This window comes from Galeopterus variegatus, unplaced genomic scaffold, assembly GCF_000696425.1.
Source record: "Galeopterus variegatus unplaced genomic scaffold, G_variegatus-3.0.2 Scaffold2787, whole genome shotgun sequence".
Lineage (NCBI taxonomy): Eukaryota > Metazoa > Chordata > Mammalia > Dermoptera > Cynocephalidae > Galeopterus > Galeopterus variegatus.
This window is the reverse complement of record NW_007728898.1, coordinates 221,514-242,534: the sequence shown is the minus strand read 5'-3', so window position 1 is coordinate 242,534 and position 21,021 is coordinate 221,514. Positions and strand designations below refer to the sequence as shown.

Sequence of the window (21,021 nt, the reverse complement as noted above, 5' to 3'; positions counted from 1 at the left end):
GCCAGAGCAGACAGAGAACCCAGGAGACAGGGCAGAAGGAGAGAGGGCCTTTAAGACATGGTATAATCTGGACTTTTTCTTTTCTTTTCTTTTTTTTTTTTTTGGTGGGGATCACTCTGTATTCTGTTTGGAGATTATACTACGGGAGACAAGGTTGGAAGCAGGGAAACCAATAAAAGGTTATTACGACTGTCCAGGAGAGAGACTATATGACTTGGGCTGTGCTAATAGAGTGAATGCAGTGAGAAGGGGGCTAAGTCTAAAAATATTTCAAAGGTAGAGGCAGTAAGATTTATTGATGAATTAAATATGGTTGTGACTGAAAGGCAGGAGTCAAAGATGGTTAATAGATCACTTACTGATCTTCAATTTCCAGGTTTCAAAGATGTAGAATTTCATACACTAACGCAAATATTACTCTGAGAATAAATTAATCTCTCTGTGGTGATTCAGAGGGTATTTAAAGTAGAATTTTCATGGAGCTCCAGAGTTATCACTCAAGCAGCGGTAATTGACAAAATATTTAACAACCTGTAAGGCACAGGCATTGACCAATCAGAACAGACTAACCCTTACACTATAATTGTGTGCACTACCTGAAGATCAGCCCCAATTACAAATATTCATTGTTCTAAATATATAGGCAAATGTGCTTGCTGTAGATTGGCTGCTCCCAACCTCACTGAAGCTTAAATCCTCACTATAACTTTGAAGGTGGGAAATCCTTTTAAGGTAATTGAAAGGCTGGGCCTTGAAGAGGTGATTAGATTGCAGGACCATGTTGGAGTGAATGGATTAATAATGGTGGTTGTGGGTGTGGTTCTGAGGGTTTTAAAAAGAGTGAATGAGAAGTTTGCTCTCTCTGCTCTGCCATTTTCTGCCATGTGAGACCCCTGGCTCACTGTCGTCATCACCAAGACCTTCACCAGCTGTATTCTGTAGACTTTGGACTTACTGTAAGCGATAAATTTCATTTTCTTATAAATCACCCAGTTCAGGATTTTCTGTGATAAGCAGCAGAAACGGACTAATACAGTGCTCACCAACTGTATTAGTCAGTTTCTGTTGCTTATAACAAAATACACGGAACTGGGTAATTGCTAAGAAAATGACATTTATTGTTTACAGTTTTAGAGGCTTGGAGGTCCAAAGTCCAGGGAACACATCTGGTGAAGGCTTTCTTTGGTGGTGGCTTCAGTGATGGCGGAGGATCACATTGTGAAAATGGTGGAGCAGAAAGCAAGACAGACTCTCCTCTTCTCTTCTTTCAAAGCCCTCAGAACCACGCCCCTGACCACCATTATTAATCCATTCATTGCAGCATGATCCGACAATCCAATCACCTCTTCAAGGCTCCACCTTTCAATTACCATAACAGGATTTCCCACCCTTTTAACAGTCACAGTGGGGGCCAAATTTCTAATACATAAAACTTGGGGGACACAATTCAAGCTTCAGCGAGTTGTAGGGGGACATAATTCAGTCCACTACAGCAACAATTATGTATTTATTTGTTTCAAAAGAATGTCTAATTTGAGTTTATTCTCTACAAGACTGCATAAGATGCAACATAATTCAGCCAGTTGGTGTAGAATAAAAATTTAAGGGCATATTCTAGGTTTGAGGATTAACTGACAAGGAAAGGAGAACTGGGAAAAATAGTTCTTTATATAAAGTTTTTCTTTTAATCATCTAAAGTCTGGTACTAAAAAAGCAAGAGATATTTTAAAAATTAATTACATCAAATATCCTTGTAAAACGAATTTGATTTCCTTAACTTTGTACTTCCCACAAAGCAATTTTAATAATTTGCTATGATTTCGGGATGAACAAGAATTCCATTACAGATAAAATTAATATAATCTTGCATTTACAAGTAAATTATTATTCTTAGCAGTTGATGACTGCATATAAATATTAGTTCTAAGAATTGCCTCTATGTAGAATTTACAGACTATGCTAATAGAATTTTTTCCAGAAATATGTCAATTTCAGCTGTGCATAAAAAAGACAAAATTGATAGTGAAACATGCCATATGAAAGTAAAAAAAAATAAGAGAGAATGAAGCCTCATTCTCAGGTTTACCTTCCATCGTTATTCACATAAAATCTTAATTCTTTTAGCAAATATTGCTGGGGCACCTGCCAGGCACAGCACTGAGAAATGGACACACAAAAATGAACTGGTTACAGTTCAGTGGCACAGAAATGTAAATACAGAATTAGAGATACAGGGTGAAAAATGTTACAGTGAGGATATGGACATAGACCCCAGGGAGATCGGAGCCAGAGTCACTAACTGCATCTGTGCCTTTTCCAGATGAAGACAGGACAAACTCAGGCATCTGAAGCTAGCTTCAGGAACCCACAGGGCTTGATCGCTCTATCCAACATCTTTCAGAACTTAACTGCCAAAGTACACAATTTCAAATGGAGCCACTTCTAGCATTTTCTGCAATGAGCATTACATTTATAATTAGACCAAAAGATTATATTTTAAAAATTTCTTTCCTCATAAATAAAAGTAATGTTATATAACAATAAAAGCAACATAATCAGCCATGTAAGTTTTGAAAACAAAAAGGTGTTGAAATTAGTGCCCCAAATGGGTAATGGGTGTATTTAATAAAATAGTCAACTGCCTGTGAATAATTTTATCAGATTATTAAAGTATTTGCATATGAATGTGTTATACTTTTCTCCTTCAGTTACATTTACTCTCACTACTGTAATGTCAACTTTCTCCTTCCAATTATGTTTAAACTAGAAGTTTAGAATGTCATTATTTTAAAGCACTGGCTAACTCATAGCATAAACGAGGAGTGCAATTAATTTAAACCTGCAGGCTGATTTTCACCTTCTCCTCTTATTGCAGGGACATTGCACAGGATGATGGCAACACAGCGGGAGACCATGGAGGAGAGCTCGTAGAGAAGAAATCACGTGCTATGCGATGAACAGAAGGTTGGAAAGGTTTTCCCTCAAACCACCATATTCACGGCAATTCGCTGACATTCCAGAAAAACAACTGGAGAACAGTGCTAGATACTATAACGTCTCCCAGATTAAACGAGCTAGACCTGAAATGGCTTGGAGCACTATGAAAGCAAACTTTAACTCACGTGAAGATAAAACCTAAAAATTGGATTTTACTCCTTTGCTTATAGGTACGTACTGTTTACTCCAGGAGATCAATTTTAACTTTTTTTCTTCTCATTCTTTTCTCATGAATGTTTTTGTATCTTATAAGACACTGCTGTGTTTTTAACTTCAATAACAGAAAGACATAGGAGTAAAAAGTTTAACCAAACCAACCAATAAAAACCTCAAGTATGTTCAAAGGATTTGAAAGACTGAACCAAGATTTGTAGCCAACTTTTTTCTTTTTTGGGGTCAGGGGGATGGGTAGATAAGGAGGGAAGGAGGGGTGACAACAGAGAGGAGATTATAAAAAGGCTCAACCTTTGGTATATCTTTTGCAAATGGATTTGATATACGATATGAATAATACCATGGAATAAGCATTGGTTTAAAAATCAACATAAAAATAAGTATGTTCAAAATGCCATATGAAATGCTAAATGTTCTTTTTAATTAACACTTGTAAATCACATAGTCAACCATTCACAATTTAAATTTAAGGTTATTTGGCATTTTAATAAGTGCACTTATTCTTACTGAGCTGGTAAGAAAGTAGTAACGATTTAAGCAAAGAGCTGTGACCATGCTAAAGGGCACCTTATCATCCCCCAGAGGGGCTGAGCCCAATGCCTTTGATGGGATTGCTTTGGTGGAGGAAAAAAGGCTCCACTCCTTTACAAGGGTGAACAATTAACTTAGTCATTAATCACTCTGGTTACATTTCAAACAATCACCCTAATTATTTGTTTAAGTAACAGATAATATCTTCAAATCATTTTGGATGGAAGGCACAAGTTATTCAGTCATGCTCTTATCCATTGTACAAATGTTTATTGTATGTCTACTACTGGCCAGGCACTGTGAATACAGCAATGCACAAAACATACAAGGTTATAAGTAGCTGACAGTAAATCGTGTGAACCAATACTAAGGGGCCCTTGACAGAAGAAAACTATATTCACAAGAACTGTTATGAAACTTAACTTTCTTATATTTATTAGGAAAACCAAACCAGAGTAAATATTTCAGTTGATACTCCAATCAGGATATTTAAAAAGCTGGATCTATTGTCCTTGGAACAGAAGTAAAGCAAAATTTGTATACAGTAGAAGAAAGTTTAGTTCAAATACAGAGGATAACAATTGTTCCAAAATCTGAGGAAAAAGAACATAGTGATCCCAACAGTATTTTAGAAATAATATGTATGTTTGCCCAACTGTAATTCACAGTTTTAAAACACTTGGCGTCCCCCAAATATTTAATGGCTCAGATCAGACACAGCCCCAGCACTATCAGTGAGGGTTTGATGTGACACATCGGTGTGGAACAGAATTACACTGTCCTGTGGCTGTCACCCAGAAAAACTACCTTAAATGCTGATCAGCTTCTTCAGTCCTTTAAACCAGAGCCTGCTGTATCCCGACCTCCCCTGGCTGCAGCACATCATCCTTCAACTACCAATGGTGGGCTTCGTTAGATGAGAAATCTCTCAGCAACTTCTAGAAAAAAATGTTCTGCTATATTCATGAAACATTCTTGTGATGGCATTTGTTTTTTCTGGCATACCTACTAATGTGGATTGTGAGTGCACTGATCGTTGGAAGACCTCATTCCCAGATTTTAGGTCTCAATCTAAAATTCATAAACCATTTCTCTTTCCATAAGACATTTTTTTTTTCTAGAGAAGTAAAGTTTAATCAGCTAGTCATTTATTAGAGTCTAAAGCATACTATTCACAAACAAGAACAAGTTTGCAGCTTCCATAAAAGAAAGAAAAAGAAAGATTTTGTGTCTCACTCTCCATTCATCTCTACCCTCCCTGAATCCCCCACACCAAACTCTCCAAAGGAGGAAAGAGAACAGTAGGAGGGGGGATCAGCACATTCTAGAAGATCTGCGAGCTGGACCGGACTCCAAAAATCAGGTCACAAGTGAATAAACTGAGGCTAGAAAGTTTGAGGCCATGATGCAGGCTACAGTAACAGAGGCCGAACCAAGATTTGACACCCAGTCTACCATTACATCAAAGAGCTGGGACACCCTAGCCTCCAATTTGATATTTAACAAACATTTCCTGTGTCCTATGTGGTTTGCAAATATGAACTCAGTTTAATACTAATAACAATGCTATGGGGTAGGGGCTATGATTATTTCCATTTCCTACGTGGAGAAGCTGAGGTACAGAGACATTGGGCAACTTGTCCATGTCACACAGCTCATAAGTGGCAGAGCTGGCGTTTGAACCTAGACAGTCTGGATCTGGAGTCTATGCTCTGTCACTATGCCATGACACCTCTGTGTCTCAGATGGGGAGAACTGAAATTTTGGGCCGGCCCCGTGGTGCACTTGGGAGAGTGCGGCGCTTGGGAGCGCAGCAGTGCTCCCGCTGCGGGTTCGGATCCTATATGGGAATGGCTGGTGCGCTCACTGGCTGAGCGCGGTGCGGGCGACACCAAGGCAAGGGTTGCAATCCCCTTACCGGTCACGAAAAACACGACAAAAAAAAAAAAAGCAAAAAGAAATTTTATCCTGGTAATGTATAAAGACAGCAGCAAGACAAAGAGATCAAAACTCCTTTAACCAGCAATAAAAAGCACATGTACAAACAAGACTCTCAATACTCCCCTCCCCGCCATGGGTTCGGATCCTATATAGGGATGGCCGGTGCGCTCACTGGCTGAGCGCGGTGCGGGCGACACCAAGGCAAGGGTTGCAATCCCCTTACCGGTCACGAAAAACACGACAAAAAAAAAAAAAGCAAAAAGAAATTTTATCCTGGTAATGTATAAAGACAGCAGCAAGACAAAGAGATCAAAACTCCTTTAACCAGCAATAAAAAGCACATGTACAAACAAGACTCTCAATACTCCCCTCGATTCCTTTTCCACCTGCTGTCTTAGTGCCTTACCCTTTTAAGTCTAGGAGAATAAATCTGCCTTTTGTTCATAGAAAATGCCAGACACACGTTTTCCAAGTTGTAGCAACCTTAGACATATTACTTAATCTTCCTGTGCCTCAGTTTTTTAACATCACCCATATCACAGATGGGGATAAGAGCAGTACTTATCCTCATAGAGTTACTGCTAATGCACAATAAGAAAATGTATCTCAAGAGCTGATAAGCTGACACCTGTAAGCTATTATGTTTACTAGTATAATTATTATTAATAATAATATGCTTGGAAAAACTGACCATCTTGTACAGTTATGTTATATATATATGCACACACAAAGGAGACATACAGTATGTAGAAAGCAGTATAACTCCAGGGAGGCTAAATACTTAAGCTACCCTAAATTATTCCTTTTGAGACAACAGTTAAATGAATAAAACCCACAACTATGTTGACACTCTTCTAACTTCTACTATGTAATTCTGTGATTCTAATGCACTAGTGGAGAGTGAGGATTGGCATTCTAAGAGAATATCAATTGTTCTTTTTACAGTTGAGAGATTATTAGCTGGATTTACAAAGCTGGCTCTAGAGGCACAAGCATCTGTTTACGTACATACTATATCCTTTCTTAGAAATCTCCATTGCAGATATTATTGTCTGTTAGCTACAAAGGCACTCTCTCACACTGCTGCATGAAGGACACCGTACATGAAGGAAATTTCACCAGATCTTAAAACTGAGCGAATTATTAGTAGTCGGCTTATCACCTTATTGGTGTGACTTGAATATTTGAGGGGTAAAATATTACTTGCATGTTAACTAATAGAAACCAAGGGTTTTTTTCTTTCATCTATATATTAGCATAAGAGTTATTATTCCACAGTCATGTGTTTGTCTTGAAGGAGTCCTGTGATAACAGCCTAAAGGGGTTTTTTAAACAACAGAAAAAAAAAAAAAAAATTTGATTCACTTGTCTTAGCCTGGAGGAGCTGACAAGCCTAGAAGTCTGAAAACCCAGTATGGAAGATTAGATTATTATTCAGCAAATAATCACTCCATCCCCCACCCCACCTCATGAGTGGAGTATGCTCTTATTCTCTGCCCCACTGGTAGTCTGTGTAAACAGTGGGATGTTAGTGGTTTTACACAAGCAGAGGCTTGAAAGGTGCCTGAGGTGTTGGGTCTGCTCTTTTGTGTTCCTGGCTTTCGCCATAAGAACATTCTTCTATAGGCGCCATTCTAAAGAGGATGAAAAAGGTGTGGAACATACCTGAACCCAGTCTACAGCTTGGAGCCAAGAACTGCAGGACCTAGCCAAGATCAGCTGAAACCCAGCTCTCCACGCAAGTATGAGCAATTCACAAATACTGGTGCACGGCACTGACTATGGGGTGGTTTATTTTGAGCACTGTCACAGCAGAGTTGACTGCTACATCCAGGTCTTGACCCAGTGCTACCATGTATCAGGGAATTCCTCATCAAGCTTCAGCTTCCTCCATTGGCCCTGTCTACCTGCCCTGTTAGGAGGACTCAGGAAATAGTGTCTGTGAAAGCACCTGATACCCAGTAAAGAGCTATACAATGCAAACTAGCATCATCAACGAACTAGCACTTACAATTTTTGCCATTATTCTGTGTTTCTAAAAATTTTTAAGTGCTGAAAAATATATATTAATTCTCAGTCTGCACTTCCAATGTTTCCAGGGACTAAAGAGAGAAAACCCTTTCATCCAACCCTTGGTTCACCCACTACTCAGTCACAAATCTCTCAGAGTGGTGTGGGATCACTGCTCAAGTCGGACAGTTGGGCAAGCTTTTGGCCTTGTGAAGTCCCAGCTCTTCCCTGGAAATAGTTTCCTACTCAAGATACTGTTGTCAAGACCCAACTTGAACACAGAGGTCAATTTTTCATGGTTTAGACCCAAACTTCCAATCTCCTCATTTCCCTTCCTAAGACCTTAAGGTTTAAAACATTTTTGAAAGGGAATCTAAAGTTCAGGATTGGGAGTTATGGAGAGCTATTTACAATGCATAGATTTCTAGTTATACTATTGCTGGCATTTATTTGTGAGCAGGATAAATATAAAACATCAAGTTACAAACTAAAGAAAGCAATAAAAAGTGTATGGCTAGTTTATAGTAATGCCATTGGTATATGTACTAATCCGTTTCTTTTGCTTATAACAAAATACCTGCAACTGGGTAATTTATAAGAAACAAAATTCATTGCTTACAGTGGCAGAGGCTGGGAAGTCCAAAGTCCAGGCAACATATTTGGTGGTGGCAACAGAGACCCAGGAATCTCATATGGCAGAAAGTGGTGGAGCAGAGAGAGACTCTCACATGTTCTCCTCTTAAAGCCCTCAAAAACACACCCCTGACTGCCATTATTAATTCATTCACTACAGCACAGTCCTACAATCTAATCACCTCTTCAAGGCCCCACCTTTCAACTGCTGTATTAGGATTTCCCACCATTTTTACACTGTCACAGTGGGGACTAAGTTTTGGGGGGACATCAATCCACAGCAGTATATAACAGCTCAAATACTTTTTTTTTAAAGAAAATAACAATTCTCTTAGTACTATGTAAATTATCCATTCCTTTATTTAATTCTGATCTCAACTCTTATGCTAAAAGTTTGATTCTTTTCTTAGATATGACTTTAACCAAATCATATAATTGAACAGTATACAAGGATTTTAATACTTTTTTGGGGGGGGGAGTTGATGGATTATTGAAGAGTCAGAGAAGTCTTTATTTGGTGACTGGCATTTCCACATCAACTCTGGTGAGATGAGATGAGGTGTGGATAACTCCCAAACTGAATTTTACAAAATTCCAGAGAGTAGGAATAGTGAAACTAGTTTATTTAGGATTTTTTAAAATAAATCTGCAATCAGAAGAACTTAATTCCCCCTTGAAAATTTAATCTCACACATTTTTTTTTCTGGCATTTTCTAGACTTTCTGTTAGTCTCCATCATTACTGACACCCTCTAGTGAAAATAAATAGGAAATTCTTCAAGCAGGTACAGAGAAGGTCAGTACAAATAGTCCTCGCTTTGCATGGAAATGCGTTTCTATAATTCATACAGATATTTCCCTTCATACGTCTGCCTGTGGGAGAGGAAATGAATTGTTATTTTACATTTTTGAATGATTATAAGGATTTTTGGCTGTTTCTTATTTATTTTTATTTTACATCATTGCCCATATCTATTACTTATTTCATATCAAACCCTTGGTCAGCTGTGAACCTATGAGGAAAAATATCCCCTGTGTCTGTGTGAAAATAATTTCCTGCTGAGCTGGGATTGCTGTTTAGAGCCTTCTCAACCCAAGGCTGCAGGCAGAAATGACCACTCAAGAGGAGTTCACACTTGAGATGAAACCTCTTTCAGCTCTGAAATAGGTCCGTGACTTTTAAGCCAGCAGATCCCTTGAAATATAAAACATCAACTTCCTCCCCTGCTCTAAACCCTCCAATGATTTCTCTCATGCTTTAAATAAAATCCCAGTTCCTCACCTTGGCCTCCCAAGGACCTGTCCCTCTGAATTGTCTCTTGCTGCTTTCCCTGTGTTCAGACTTCTCTAGCCATAGCAACTTGCAATTTGTCTCTTATCAGCTCCCTCTTTAGCACATAAGCACCACAGGAAAAGGGCTTGTCTGCTTCGTTCATGACTGTATCTTCAGCACCTGCAATCCTGCTTGGCACCTACTGAGCCCTCAGTAAGGATCTGAGCTCACAAGAGGGTGTACAGTAGAGTGACTGCTGACTGAAATGCACACTCCCAACGTTAGCATCCTCTCCAGCAACCACCAGAGGCCTCCCAGGAGGACTGCCACAATCAGACAGTAAAGGCAGTCTACCCTTCCTGCCATGTTTACATTTTTTACTTCCTCTGTTCTATAAAGTTCACATAGTTCATAAATGTACTAATTAACTGGCTTTTTCACTATGTGATGGGAGTGGCATTAATTTGTGGGAGGAGAAACGGTGAAGTTGACATAGGTAGTGGCTGATGGTGGGTGGAGAAAGCTCTAAATGTCTGAAACCTCGTGTCGAGCAGAGCCACAGGGTTTTCAGCAATAAAATCGGAGATAAGAACCAAATATTTGCATAATAATTTTTAAAGTCCATTTGTATAACCGTCACATAATGACACCCTTGTACACTTAGACTTAACCTATGGTCATTACAGTTGCTATCAATCAAAAAAAAAAAAAAGACATAAAATTCCTGAGATAAAGCGTAATGAACAAGTGGGAAAGGAACTATCAGCAGAAAACATAGTATAAACAATAAAAATATCATTTTTCAGCCACATGCCCTTAACAGTTTAAAAGCACGTTTATATCAATTATGTCAGCTAGCTCAAATCTTCTTAAAATAGGTAGAGTATAAATAAATAACAAATAATGAGGAGAATATAAAAATAGGTAATCTCATTTAATTTCCATAGGAAGCCTGTGGGCTGGATGCAGCAGACATGATTCTTCTAGAAGAATAAGGAAGATATCTCTGTGCAGGACAACATCACAGCATGAAAATGCCTTCCCCTCTAGTCTTCCTGCATGAAATATCCCACCCCAACAACAATTTCTGCTGCTTCCACAGCTTTTCCATCACCTTCTTAAAGTCTCAGGAAAATCCAAGAGTATGAATTAAGTCTAAGGGGTCTAACCTCCTCAGGTCTGCAAATGATGAAAGTGGGCAGTTCCCATAATATGTATTAAGGACCGCACATCTGAGACTAAACATCTGTAGAGGGTGTTTTGGAGTTGATAATTGGAGGCACACGTTTAAAGAGCTTAAGATATGCCCATACTTAGCAGGTGAAAGGTGGGTTCTGGTATCTACAAGAAGATATAGATTGTTTGCAAGATGTCACAAGGCAGAGCTGAGAAGAGCCTGACAAATCTCCCTCATAGCTCTAGGACTGCAGGCAGGGAAGCTCTCTTAAAGAGAAGTTCAGACATTAGTGAAAATACCAGGCCTAGTTAGGATCAAAAGACCTGGGTTTGAGTTTTGGCTCTGCTGCATTCTGATGAGGGCTTGGGCAAGCCATACGATCTGAGTCTCATTTTCCCAGGTTCTTTGTCTGTAAATGGGATAACAATATCAGGATAGTAACATTATAATAACTCAGAGTTATTGTAAATAGCAAATGAAGTAATATATTTAAAAGCTTTGTAAATAATAAACAACATAAAATGTAAGGGGTTATCACTATAGTATTCTATTTCTGAAATTTACTTCTTCCCTCTGGAATTAAAAGCTCTAGATCTATTTGGTTTGGGGGCATCAGTCAGGCCTGTGAATAGGCAGTATTTAAGAAGTTTTTCACTTCATTACAAAGCCTTAGTACAACTAAGTCCATGTTTGAATGTTGCCTTTAAGGTCACTGTGTCTACAGGCTTAGTTTTGGGCATACTATGCTTAAAATATCACCATTCTCCATTTTGCCTCCAATGGTAAATTCTTCTGTATTTATCTTACTTCATTCATTGGAAGAAATTCCATTTTCATAGTTTCCTTAATCGAACAGCCTCTCGTATTGGATACCTTTCTATTAGAAATAACACGGTCAGTTTAGAAGTGCTCTATTTTCTTGCTTGATTTTAGAAAATAGAATTATTTTATTCTGAATTTCATTGTTTCTGATCTAGCAGCACTTTATTCCTCCCTGAACTCCTGAATGAACATTTGCCTTCAAATGCCCCTTTTGTTGAAAGCATTTAAGAGATGAATGAAAATATCACACATGGAGTATACATGTTATTTTGGTGCCAAACCATTTTCTACAAAGTGTTATTTGTGGTTTTGTGTACATATTTTGCCAAATACAGAGATCATAACTTCTCTACTTTTCTGATTTTTTTAAATAGACTAATTGTCAGTAAACTGTTCTTTAGAAGAAGGTCCATGAGAAATTGTGATATGCATCCAGTTGAACGGTATACCATGATAAACATGGGGGAAAAATCACTGAACTGAAACCAAAGGAGACCTGGGATCTACTTCCTCCTCTGGCACTAACTTTGGGAGAGTTCTTTAACATCACTGGACCTTGGGTTCCTAACCTTACAAGGAGAGATCCAGACTAGACGGTCCCTAGGGTTTCTCCCAGCTCAAACATTCATTTAGCTTTAACAGTTATGGCACAAGCAAACACCACTCCTACCCCCAGCTCAAGCAGCCCCAGGGAACTGCTTATTGACAGGAAATTCCAAAGCCTACACAGAATTCTCCATTGGTCACCCTGATTCCACTAGTCAAGGGAACCTCAAATGTCTTTGTTTTTTCTCTCCTGATCTATGGTTACCACAATTCTACAAAGTTCAAACAACCCCTCGAATATGTACACAAGATACGTTTTTCCCCCCCTCAATTAATGCTAAGTCTGTCTTATGACAAAAAAAAGTCAAGTATCACTTTACCAGAGGCACATAAGGCATGTTGCCTCTGTCATGGGACGTAGCAGGGGGAAAGCAGACAGGAGAAAGTGATCCTGGGATTCAAGGGGGAGCCTCCTACTCTTTCAGAAGGAAATTAAGGCAGAGAGCACTGGGCCGAGGTCTCCCGTGAATGAGTATCTATGAAACAAGTGAAGGAAACATGTCTTAATTTTGCAGTGGACTCTTTCTTTGTGTTAGCAAACGGGGTTTGGCCTGTGATGAATCTCCTCACAGGTGATGGAATTACTGAAGTACTGAGAACACCACAGTGTAACCTGTCACCCCTGAGGCTGTCCCACAGTAAGCATCCTGAGGAGAGTGATAAAAGGAGACACTCTGGTACGAGAGAGAGAGGAGAGAGAGAGACTGAGAGAAAACTACTTTCAAGAGGCCATAAACCACAGAACCCTGTGGGTGAGGAAAAAAAAAACACAGGAAGGCAGTCGGGTTCAAAGAAGAAACAGATCCTCTTCCCACTTCTGTTAAGAAAAACTTAAATAGAAGTAAATGGTGGATAAACAGAAGCTTCTGAGATTAGACTCCTTATTATACATAGCACACAATTCAATGTCTGTATCTATATATCTGTATGTGTATCTATATCCACTTCTGTATCTGTATCTATATAAATGCAGTTGTGGCCTGTCGTGGTTGCCTGCATGCTATGGGAATAAGTCGACATTAAGGAATTTTATGTTGACATAAATGAGAGCACAGAAGAGGATACACACAGGCTAAACACTAAAGAGTAAAACTCAGTTTTTATCAAATTGTTCTTCTGCTATGTTAACAATTGTTTTTAAAGTGTTCCTCCAGCTTTGCCATACTTTCCGATGGAAAACAACGTTAACTTCTGAGCTGAAAAGAGGACTTGACAAGGTAAGGGCATTTCCCTGATGGTGCCTTCACCATCTCTCCCCCAGATTCCCCTCCTAACTGGTCTCCCTGCTGCTGCCCTGACCTCCAATTCTCATTACAATAGCCAGGGTGATCTTACTAAAACGTTATTTGGACCATGCGCTGCCTTGTTCAAAGTCTTCCAGAGCTTTCTATCTGGCTCAGAGTAAACGTGAAGGACTTCATCACAGCCCTCCAGGCTCAGCGCCTCTTGCCTGTGACTTCATGTTCAGCCCTCTTCTCCTCCCATTTAGGCATGTGCACCTGCTGCTCTCTCTGCTTGCAGAGTTCTTCCTCAAATATCTTCATGGCTCTCTCCCCGTGTCCTTCAGTAAAATGTCATCTCTGCAGGGAGGCCTTCCTTGATTACCCTATTTGAAACTGCAAGCGACCCTCTTCCTGACACTTCCCAAACCCGTTTCTTGATCTGTTTTCCTCCATAGTACTTACTCATTACAACCTAGTATCTGTATATTTTACTTTATAAGTGTCTCTCCTGATAGAGATATTTTGCATTTTGTTCAATGCAACATCCCCAGTCCCTAGACATACAAGTGGTGCTATATAAATATTGTTGAATTAATAAACTTAACTTATTCTATAGAAATTAGCTATAAAAATAAGTTACTTAAAATACAGCTACTAGATAATTAGGTTAGAATATGTTAAAACCAAGACACTCAGCTTTCCAGATTTATGCATGACCTAGATCATAACCATAAAATAATCTATTTGAAAACCCAAATTGGTTTTTCTTACACAGATGCATATATATGCATTTATACATATATCTATAACAGGAATTGGTCTTTAAAAAAAATCATGACTGCACTATTCTAAAACCACCATGGGCTTTTTTTCTTGAGGTAAAATGTATTCACTTAGGCAAGACAAGGAAGACATGAGAGTGAGGATTATTTTCAAAATTGATGAAAATTTAAAAAGGATAATTTTTTAAAATCCCAGAGAAGCAAAAGCTTTTCATAGACAAAGAGATAATGTCTCTAAAATATAAAGAACTCCTAGAAATTGATGAGAAAATGACACACAATTCAACTATGAACTGAGCAAAAGATATTAACAGTTCACGGAAAAGGAAAAGCAAGTGAGCCTGAAACATGCGAAAAGATGCTCAACTTCATCATACAAAAGAGCATGAAAATTAAAATTATATTGAGATTCCTATTGTAATCTAACTGACTGGCAAAATCCAAAAGTTTGGCCACACACAGGAGAGTAGAGAAGCAGTATTCTCATGAATTGCTAGTAACAGAAACAACTGGTACCACCCCTTTGGACCACAGTTTGATGGGGGTGTTCAAAATTATAATTGTCTATACTTATTGACTCTTTAACCCCATTTCTCCTAATTTATCCTTCACATATACTTGCACGCATGCAATGTGTATGTACATGTACAGGTTATTCATTGCACTAATATTGATAACAGCAAAACACTAGAAACAACCCAATTGTCCATAAATAGGCAAACAAGTTAAATCCATACAACAGAAAACAATGTAACTCTGAGAGACAAGAGGGAAGCCACATTGGACTCCTCTCTACAGTAACATGAGAAGACCTACAGGGTGCATGAATGAAAAAAACAAGATGCAGATTTGTGCTTAATATGGGAAAAATAAAAATCTATGTTTGTCATTTCTTACATTTATATAAAGAAGAAACATAAGAAACATATTGGGGGCTCTGGTGGGGCAGTGGTTCTGGGGAAGTGAGGAGATGGGGAGCAGGCATGGGAAGAAGGCTTTGCACTGTGCTTCTTTTACATATTGTTTGATTTTTTGAATTTCTTAAATTTATTATCTATTAAAAAATTAAACAAAGTACATCCTCAGGGCTCAGACTTTTTTTCCCCTCAGACTTCCTAAGGCACTCCTTGGAGTACCACATGGAGGTGGAGAGTGGGGCTGGGACAAGTGGACCCTACCACTGATATTTTCTTCCTTTGGGGATGTGTATTTTCTCCCCCTAAGTATGAGGTCCCTGGATAGTCTGGTCAGTGCTGCATGAAAGCTGTCATATTTGCTTCTTTTGCCTCAGTCTATTGTTTTGTCTCCCCTTGACGCCTCTCAAGCCAACTCAGGAAGCACTGGTCATACCTACTCTGATCCACAAGCCCTAAGCTTTGGCTGGAAGAGCTGTCCTGCTGCACAGCACCCGGGCCTTACACCATCTAAACATGTAATTCTTCCAGACCCCCACTACCTTCTATGTATCATGTGTCTGTTGTGGTGCTTACACATAATATTAATTACTTCAACATATATATTCTAACTTATATATGTCTACCAGATGGATCACATAAATAACGTCAGCTATAAACATTCAATATAATTCAGAACGACAAACATTTCTTGAATGCCAAATATGTACTATGCTAGTCCCCAGTGTGATGATGTTCATAATCTGTTAGCTTAATTTGCACTACATCATAGTACTTTCCAGAACATATTTAACAAATGCTTTTGTACTCATTCGTTGTCGTTGAAAATAAATTCTATTAACACCAAAACAAACAAGTTGCTCCATGTTTTCTGCTGCTCAGCACCAGGTCAAATGACTAATTGTTCCTTTCTGTATCTAACTTTATTCATTTAAAATCTTTTCAAATTCTCCTATTTAACTTCCCCAGGACTTAAAATTTTAGATCCTAACACGGGGAAGCTAGCATTCTTAAAGAGCCCACAATTGGGACATTTATAAAGAGCTGTGTTCTCCAGTTAGACTCCATTAGGAACAAATGAATCAGTTAGAAAATGCTTCTTTCTTGGTTAAAAAAAAAAAATCCACCTTACATTGTTAAGTTTCTATAGACTTTCAGAGTATAGAAGACATTTAGAATTTTCGGTAAAAGTACAAAGACTCTTTGGGACAACTGAAGAAGATGAAAGTGTTGCCAGCACACTGTACACTTTCAGAAGAAAAATATTTAGAATAGAATAAAAACAGTTTCCCAACTCAGTCATTCTTTGGGATTGGCAATTTTTTTGTTGTTGGTACCCCAAAAGAGGGGAAGAGGAAGAAGAGAATATGCTTGGTTCCCCTAAAATAAACTATTCATAACTCTTTTCCCTCATAGGATAATGAACTATTAGATCTTCCATAAAATCCCTTTCAGTAATTTTATGGTGGATCTGCATTTTATAAACTATGTTTTGTAACCAAGAAAAGAAAAAAAAATGAGAATAATTTTACAATAATTCATTCTACTGACTTTATTAAATTTCCAATTCCAAACCTTCCATCCCTTCTACAAAAATCAAACAGACCATGTTTGAGATCCTCCCAAGTGAAATTATTAAAACTGAAAGTTTCATGACTGCCACCTACTGGTGAAGGAAAGTGACAACTTACTTTAAAAGTTTCACTTTTTTGCTCAGATTTTTCCAGTATAGGGGTTTAAATATTTTACTTTAAAATACTGAATACCATACATAGGACATTCAGAACATTTTACATGTTTAAACAAATTAATTGACAGTATATTACTAGTTTATAAAAAGAAATCAAATGTGATGTTTCCTTTTTACAATTTAATACTTTTCTTATAAATGACACAAATGGATTATAGTACCCCAATTTAAATTTTTATAGGCATGGATGATAGTCTAATTGATGATGGAATTAATGGTTACTGCGAGGTCAGTCGATTAAGTCAAACAAAGTACAATACTTACGGTGAAAATCTCTCAAGGGATGTCATTAACTCTATCTTTACAGACAAATAAATTGTGAAAACAAAAGAACATCTCCATTAATAGATAAAGCACATAATGGCAAAAGTAAGCAGATTTTTCAAGGTAGTATATTACTTAAGAGGGAACATTAATATTTTCACCCTTTGCCGATAGGAAGCACTTATTCGTTAGTAATTAATAAAACATACCTGGCTTAAAGTGTGGTAAAGAATGAACTCCAGGCCATGTGTCCTCATTTGGTGTTCCAAGAACCTAGTTGAAAGCAAGAAATTGTAGAAACAGACTTATTATTTCCAAAGCAATCAAAATTCTCAAGTGTAGAAAACAGTATGCTGCATATTATGAAACTCTGCATTTTTTCCATTATTGTGTGCCAGGGATCTTATTTCAGTAAAAACAAACTCGGCTAAAGAGCCACCCAAGATGAATCTGTGTTTTAACAAATGCAGCTGAATGTGGTAAGACAAGTTAAATCTGCTATATTTTATCAAATCCAAACTTAACAAGTAATCAAACAATAAGCTATCATCTTCATGAAGCTGGACAGTGTGCATGTGTCCCTCATGAGCTTCGTCCTTCACTCCAGTATCACATATCATTTAACAGTTCTAATAATTCTGTCATTTCTTCCCCACATCCTCTGTCTGATCATCATAATATTTCAAAAAAACAGTATCAACAGCTTAGAATGCTCAAATTCTCTCATTACAGTTAAAATATCTGATTATGTGATTTATAGTTTCCTCTTGCCAAAATACTATTCTTCCTACACTTTCTCCTTTTTCTGTTCATACTTCCCACCTTCTTTCCCCATCTACTTTTCCATGACCACAATGTTGGATCTGGTGAACGGAATTAAAAGGCAATTCCAGTTCACATGTAGCTAGGCACACTCCATCTGAATGTTTAGTTACACAATCTACTGCTCTTATGGTCAGGGATCACAGCAAACCACTGACTGACAACAGCGGACTTTAGGGGTTAAGAGCCCAGACCCTGAAGACAGACTGCTTGGGTTCAAATCCTTGCTCCCTTACTTACTAGCCATATAAACCTGGAAAAGAAATAGCCTGCTGAGCTTCAATTTCCTCATTTGTCAACTGGAGGGTGATAACAGCACCTACCTCATCTGTGCTGAGAGCACTCCCTGGCATGCAGTAAGTGCTAAGTAAGTATTAGATATTACTCAAAGCACCCACAGAAAGCTGGGTCAGGTAAGGGAGGCACCAGCCATGCGGATGAATCTAAACTGCCCACTTTTTCCACAGTGACTCCTCGCTTAAGGGAGTCAGTGCCAGATGCTGTTATTCAAACTACGATGGAGAAACATGGGGAGTCAAACAGGTTAGAAAGGGCAAGAGATAAAGCTGGAGGCTGACTGAGGAGGAGGAGGAAGGGCAGATATTATGGGAGGAAATGAAACACATTCACTTTATCTCTGAGGATTAGCAGGTATTAGTAGGCAACAAGGCAACACAGGGCTCTAATTATTTATGCATTTATTTACTAGGAGGACAGGGCTGTGATGTCAAAGAGTGGCACATATACAGTGAGTGCTTTATCACTGCTTTCCACTCTGGTGAAGCAGCATTAAATACATGTATTTATGTCCCACCCAGAAACACTGAAGCTGGTGTCAGCAAACGAGAAACGCAATTCTTTAAAATGATAACTGGTTAATTTTAAATAATTGGTAAATAATACTACATTAATAGGTAGAGCTACACAAACAAAGTCATATTATTGACAGGCTGGGTGGGAGGAGGAGGTGACAGGCAAGAAGGCTGGAAGAGTTGTAAGACAAGAAGAGAGACAAAGGCATTGCCTCCAACATACAATGGTGATACCAGTGTCTCTGCGAAAGGCATCTTCTCCTTTCTTTCCAATAATTCTAGCCACTTTTGCAAGAGAGGGAGGCAACCGAGTTTGTGGGCAGCATACATGGCATATTTGGAAGTGCTCTACTTTGTCCTCACACTGAATTTTACATGAAGGACAAAGGTGTTCAACAGTCCTAAACTTTAGCAACGAAAAGGAGGAAATTTCAGCTCAAAATCATGACTTGAACACAGCCAATCCACCACATATGAAATAGACCCTCTGGATGTTTTATAAACAATGAAAAATCCAGTCAGAATCTGAATCCTGTTCTCTTGCTCCTAATAAAAGTATGATTGCTACCCTGGTTGTCCCCACTTTTACAAGGCATGTGTTAGCAAACCTTTTTCCTAAGCATTATTCTCACCCATATCCAGTGTTCTGTTTCAGAGTGATTATGAAATATCGTGGTCATCTCATAATAATTACCAGAAAAGAGAAAACACATAAGACTTTTGTTTTTTCAATTACAGACTTGACTGTTGGGATTCCAGACCTCAAATTCTTCTCCTGCCTACAGTCCTGGATCATTTGCACAGGAAATGCAAAGTGGGCAGAAAGTGGGCAAAGGAAAAGGGAAATTAAAAATTAATCTTTCTTCTTGTAAAAGCCTTTTTGAAAAGGCTTAATGATGCTCAGCTACCTGTACTAGGGAAAGTGAGAGTGTGTTTTCTCTGATGCCTGATTTTCATTTGTATTAATCGACTAATGAATTCTACTACCAAGACACTTTCAAGTCAGAAGAAAAAAGTATTCTCTAAAAGTAAAAATAACTTTTTGCAAATAAACAGTGAAAAAAAAATGCATCTGGTGTACCATCAACATTTAGAATGTGCTCCCCACATTTGTAAATAAGCAGGCTTATGACACCTGGGCCCCTTTCAGTCTATGACATGCTGAGAAGTCTCCTACATCTTCATTTAAGCAGCTTCACCTTAAACCTGGGCACGTGGCTTGAACATCTCCCTATTCCTTTACTGGTTTATCTCTTCATTTGGCTAACATTATTGTGCTCCTCACAGAGATATGAGGATGGGACTTGCTGTGCTTTGAGGTGCTCGTGGTCTTGTGAGGCAGATGGCCAGGGACACTGATGACCTGTCTTCCACATAACAAGCATTCTCTGGGAGGTATGGGAGAACAAGGTGGGAGCCCAAAGGAGGGCGTGCTTCAGTCTCTCTAGGGTGGGGAGAAAGGCTACATGGGAGAGGACAGTTTAGTGGGAGACGGAACACTGAGTCACGGTTTGCCAAATAAAGAAGAGGTGTGAATGACAGCAGAGTATTCCGGGCTTATGTCAAAATACTTCCAGTTCTCCAAATTGTCATACGGCTCATAGCCCTGTGCCTTCTCACAGTGGCTTCCTCTTCCTGAATGCTCTACACCTGGCCTGGCCAGTTGAACTCCTACCTCTATTTCTAGCTTCAGTGTGAGGGTCACCTTTCCCTGCAAGACCTTCTGATCTCTCTGGTCCTAATCACATGCTGTTTCTTTGTGATCTCCATGTGCTTTGTGCAGATTTTGATCATAGGACCCAATCATTGCCTGGTAATTGCTAGATTATGCGTATGTCTCCCCACCGGACCATGGACCTCAGAGTGGAGACCTTGGTGCTCATTTCTGGATCCCTAGAATCTACCATGTGCCTGGCATCAGATACACACTCAGTAAATGTTGACTGACTGAATGAATAAATGGTGCGTCTGGTTAACAGCATGAAGTTCAGTGTGACTGTATTCAGGCTGGATTACAGGATAGGAAGCCAAGGGTAAATACTGAATCCAGGGAGAATATAATACATAAGTGTTAGCCAAGTAAAGAAATGAACCAATAAAGTAACAGGGATATGTATAAGCCATTTTTTTCAAAGGATGAGATACAAGTGAAGATATCAGAGGGCAACATGCATGGTAAAGACACATATTGTTTTATGAAACTTTTGTTCAAGTTATATTTGTGTGTGTTTACGTGTGTGTGCAGAGTGAGTCATGTTGTAAAATGTGTATCTTGCTGTTTAAAAGGCAAT

The 21,021-nt window shown here is 38.7% G+C and overlaps 1 protein-coding gene across 1 annotated transcript in view; it reads right to left on the bottom strand.

Annotated features, from left to right (window-relative positions):
- LOC103598924 (cyclin-dependent kinase 14) overlaps window positions 1-21,021 on the bottom strand; it is a gene marked incomplete at its 3' end in the record, with an annotated part of 215,166 nt that overhangs the window by 3,013 nt on the left and 191,132 nt on the right. Inside the window, exon 6 of the mRNA XM_008582988.1 lies at window positions 17,306-17,369. Within this exon, the coding sequence (XP_008581210.1) occupies window positions 17,306-17,369 (64 nt within the window). The remainder of the gene's footprint in view (window positions 1-17,305; window positions 17,370-21,021) is intronic.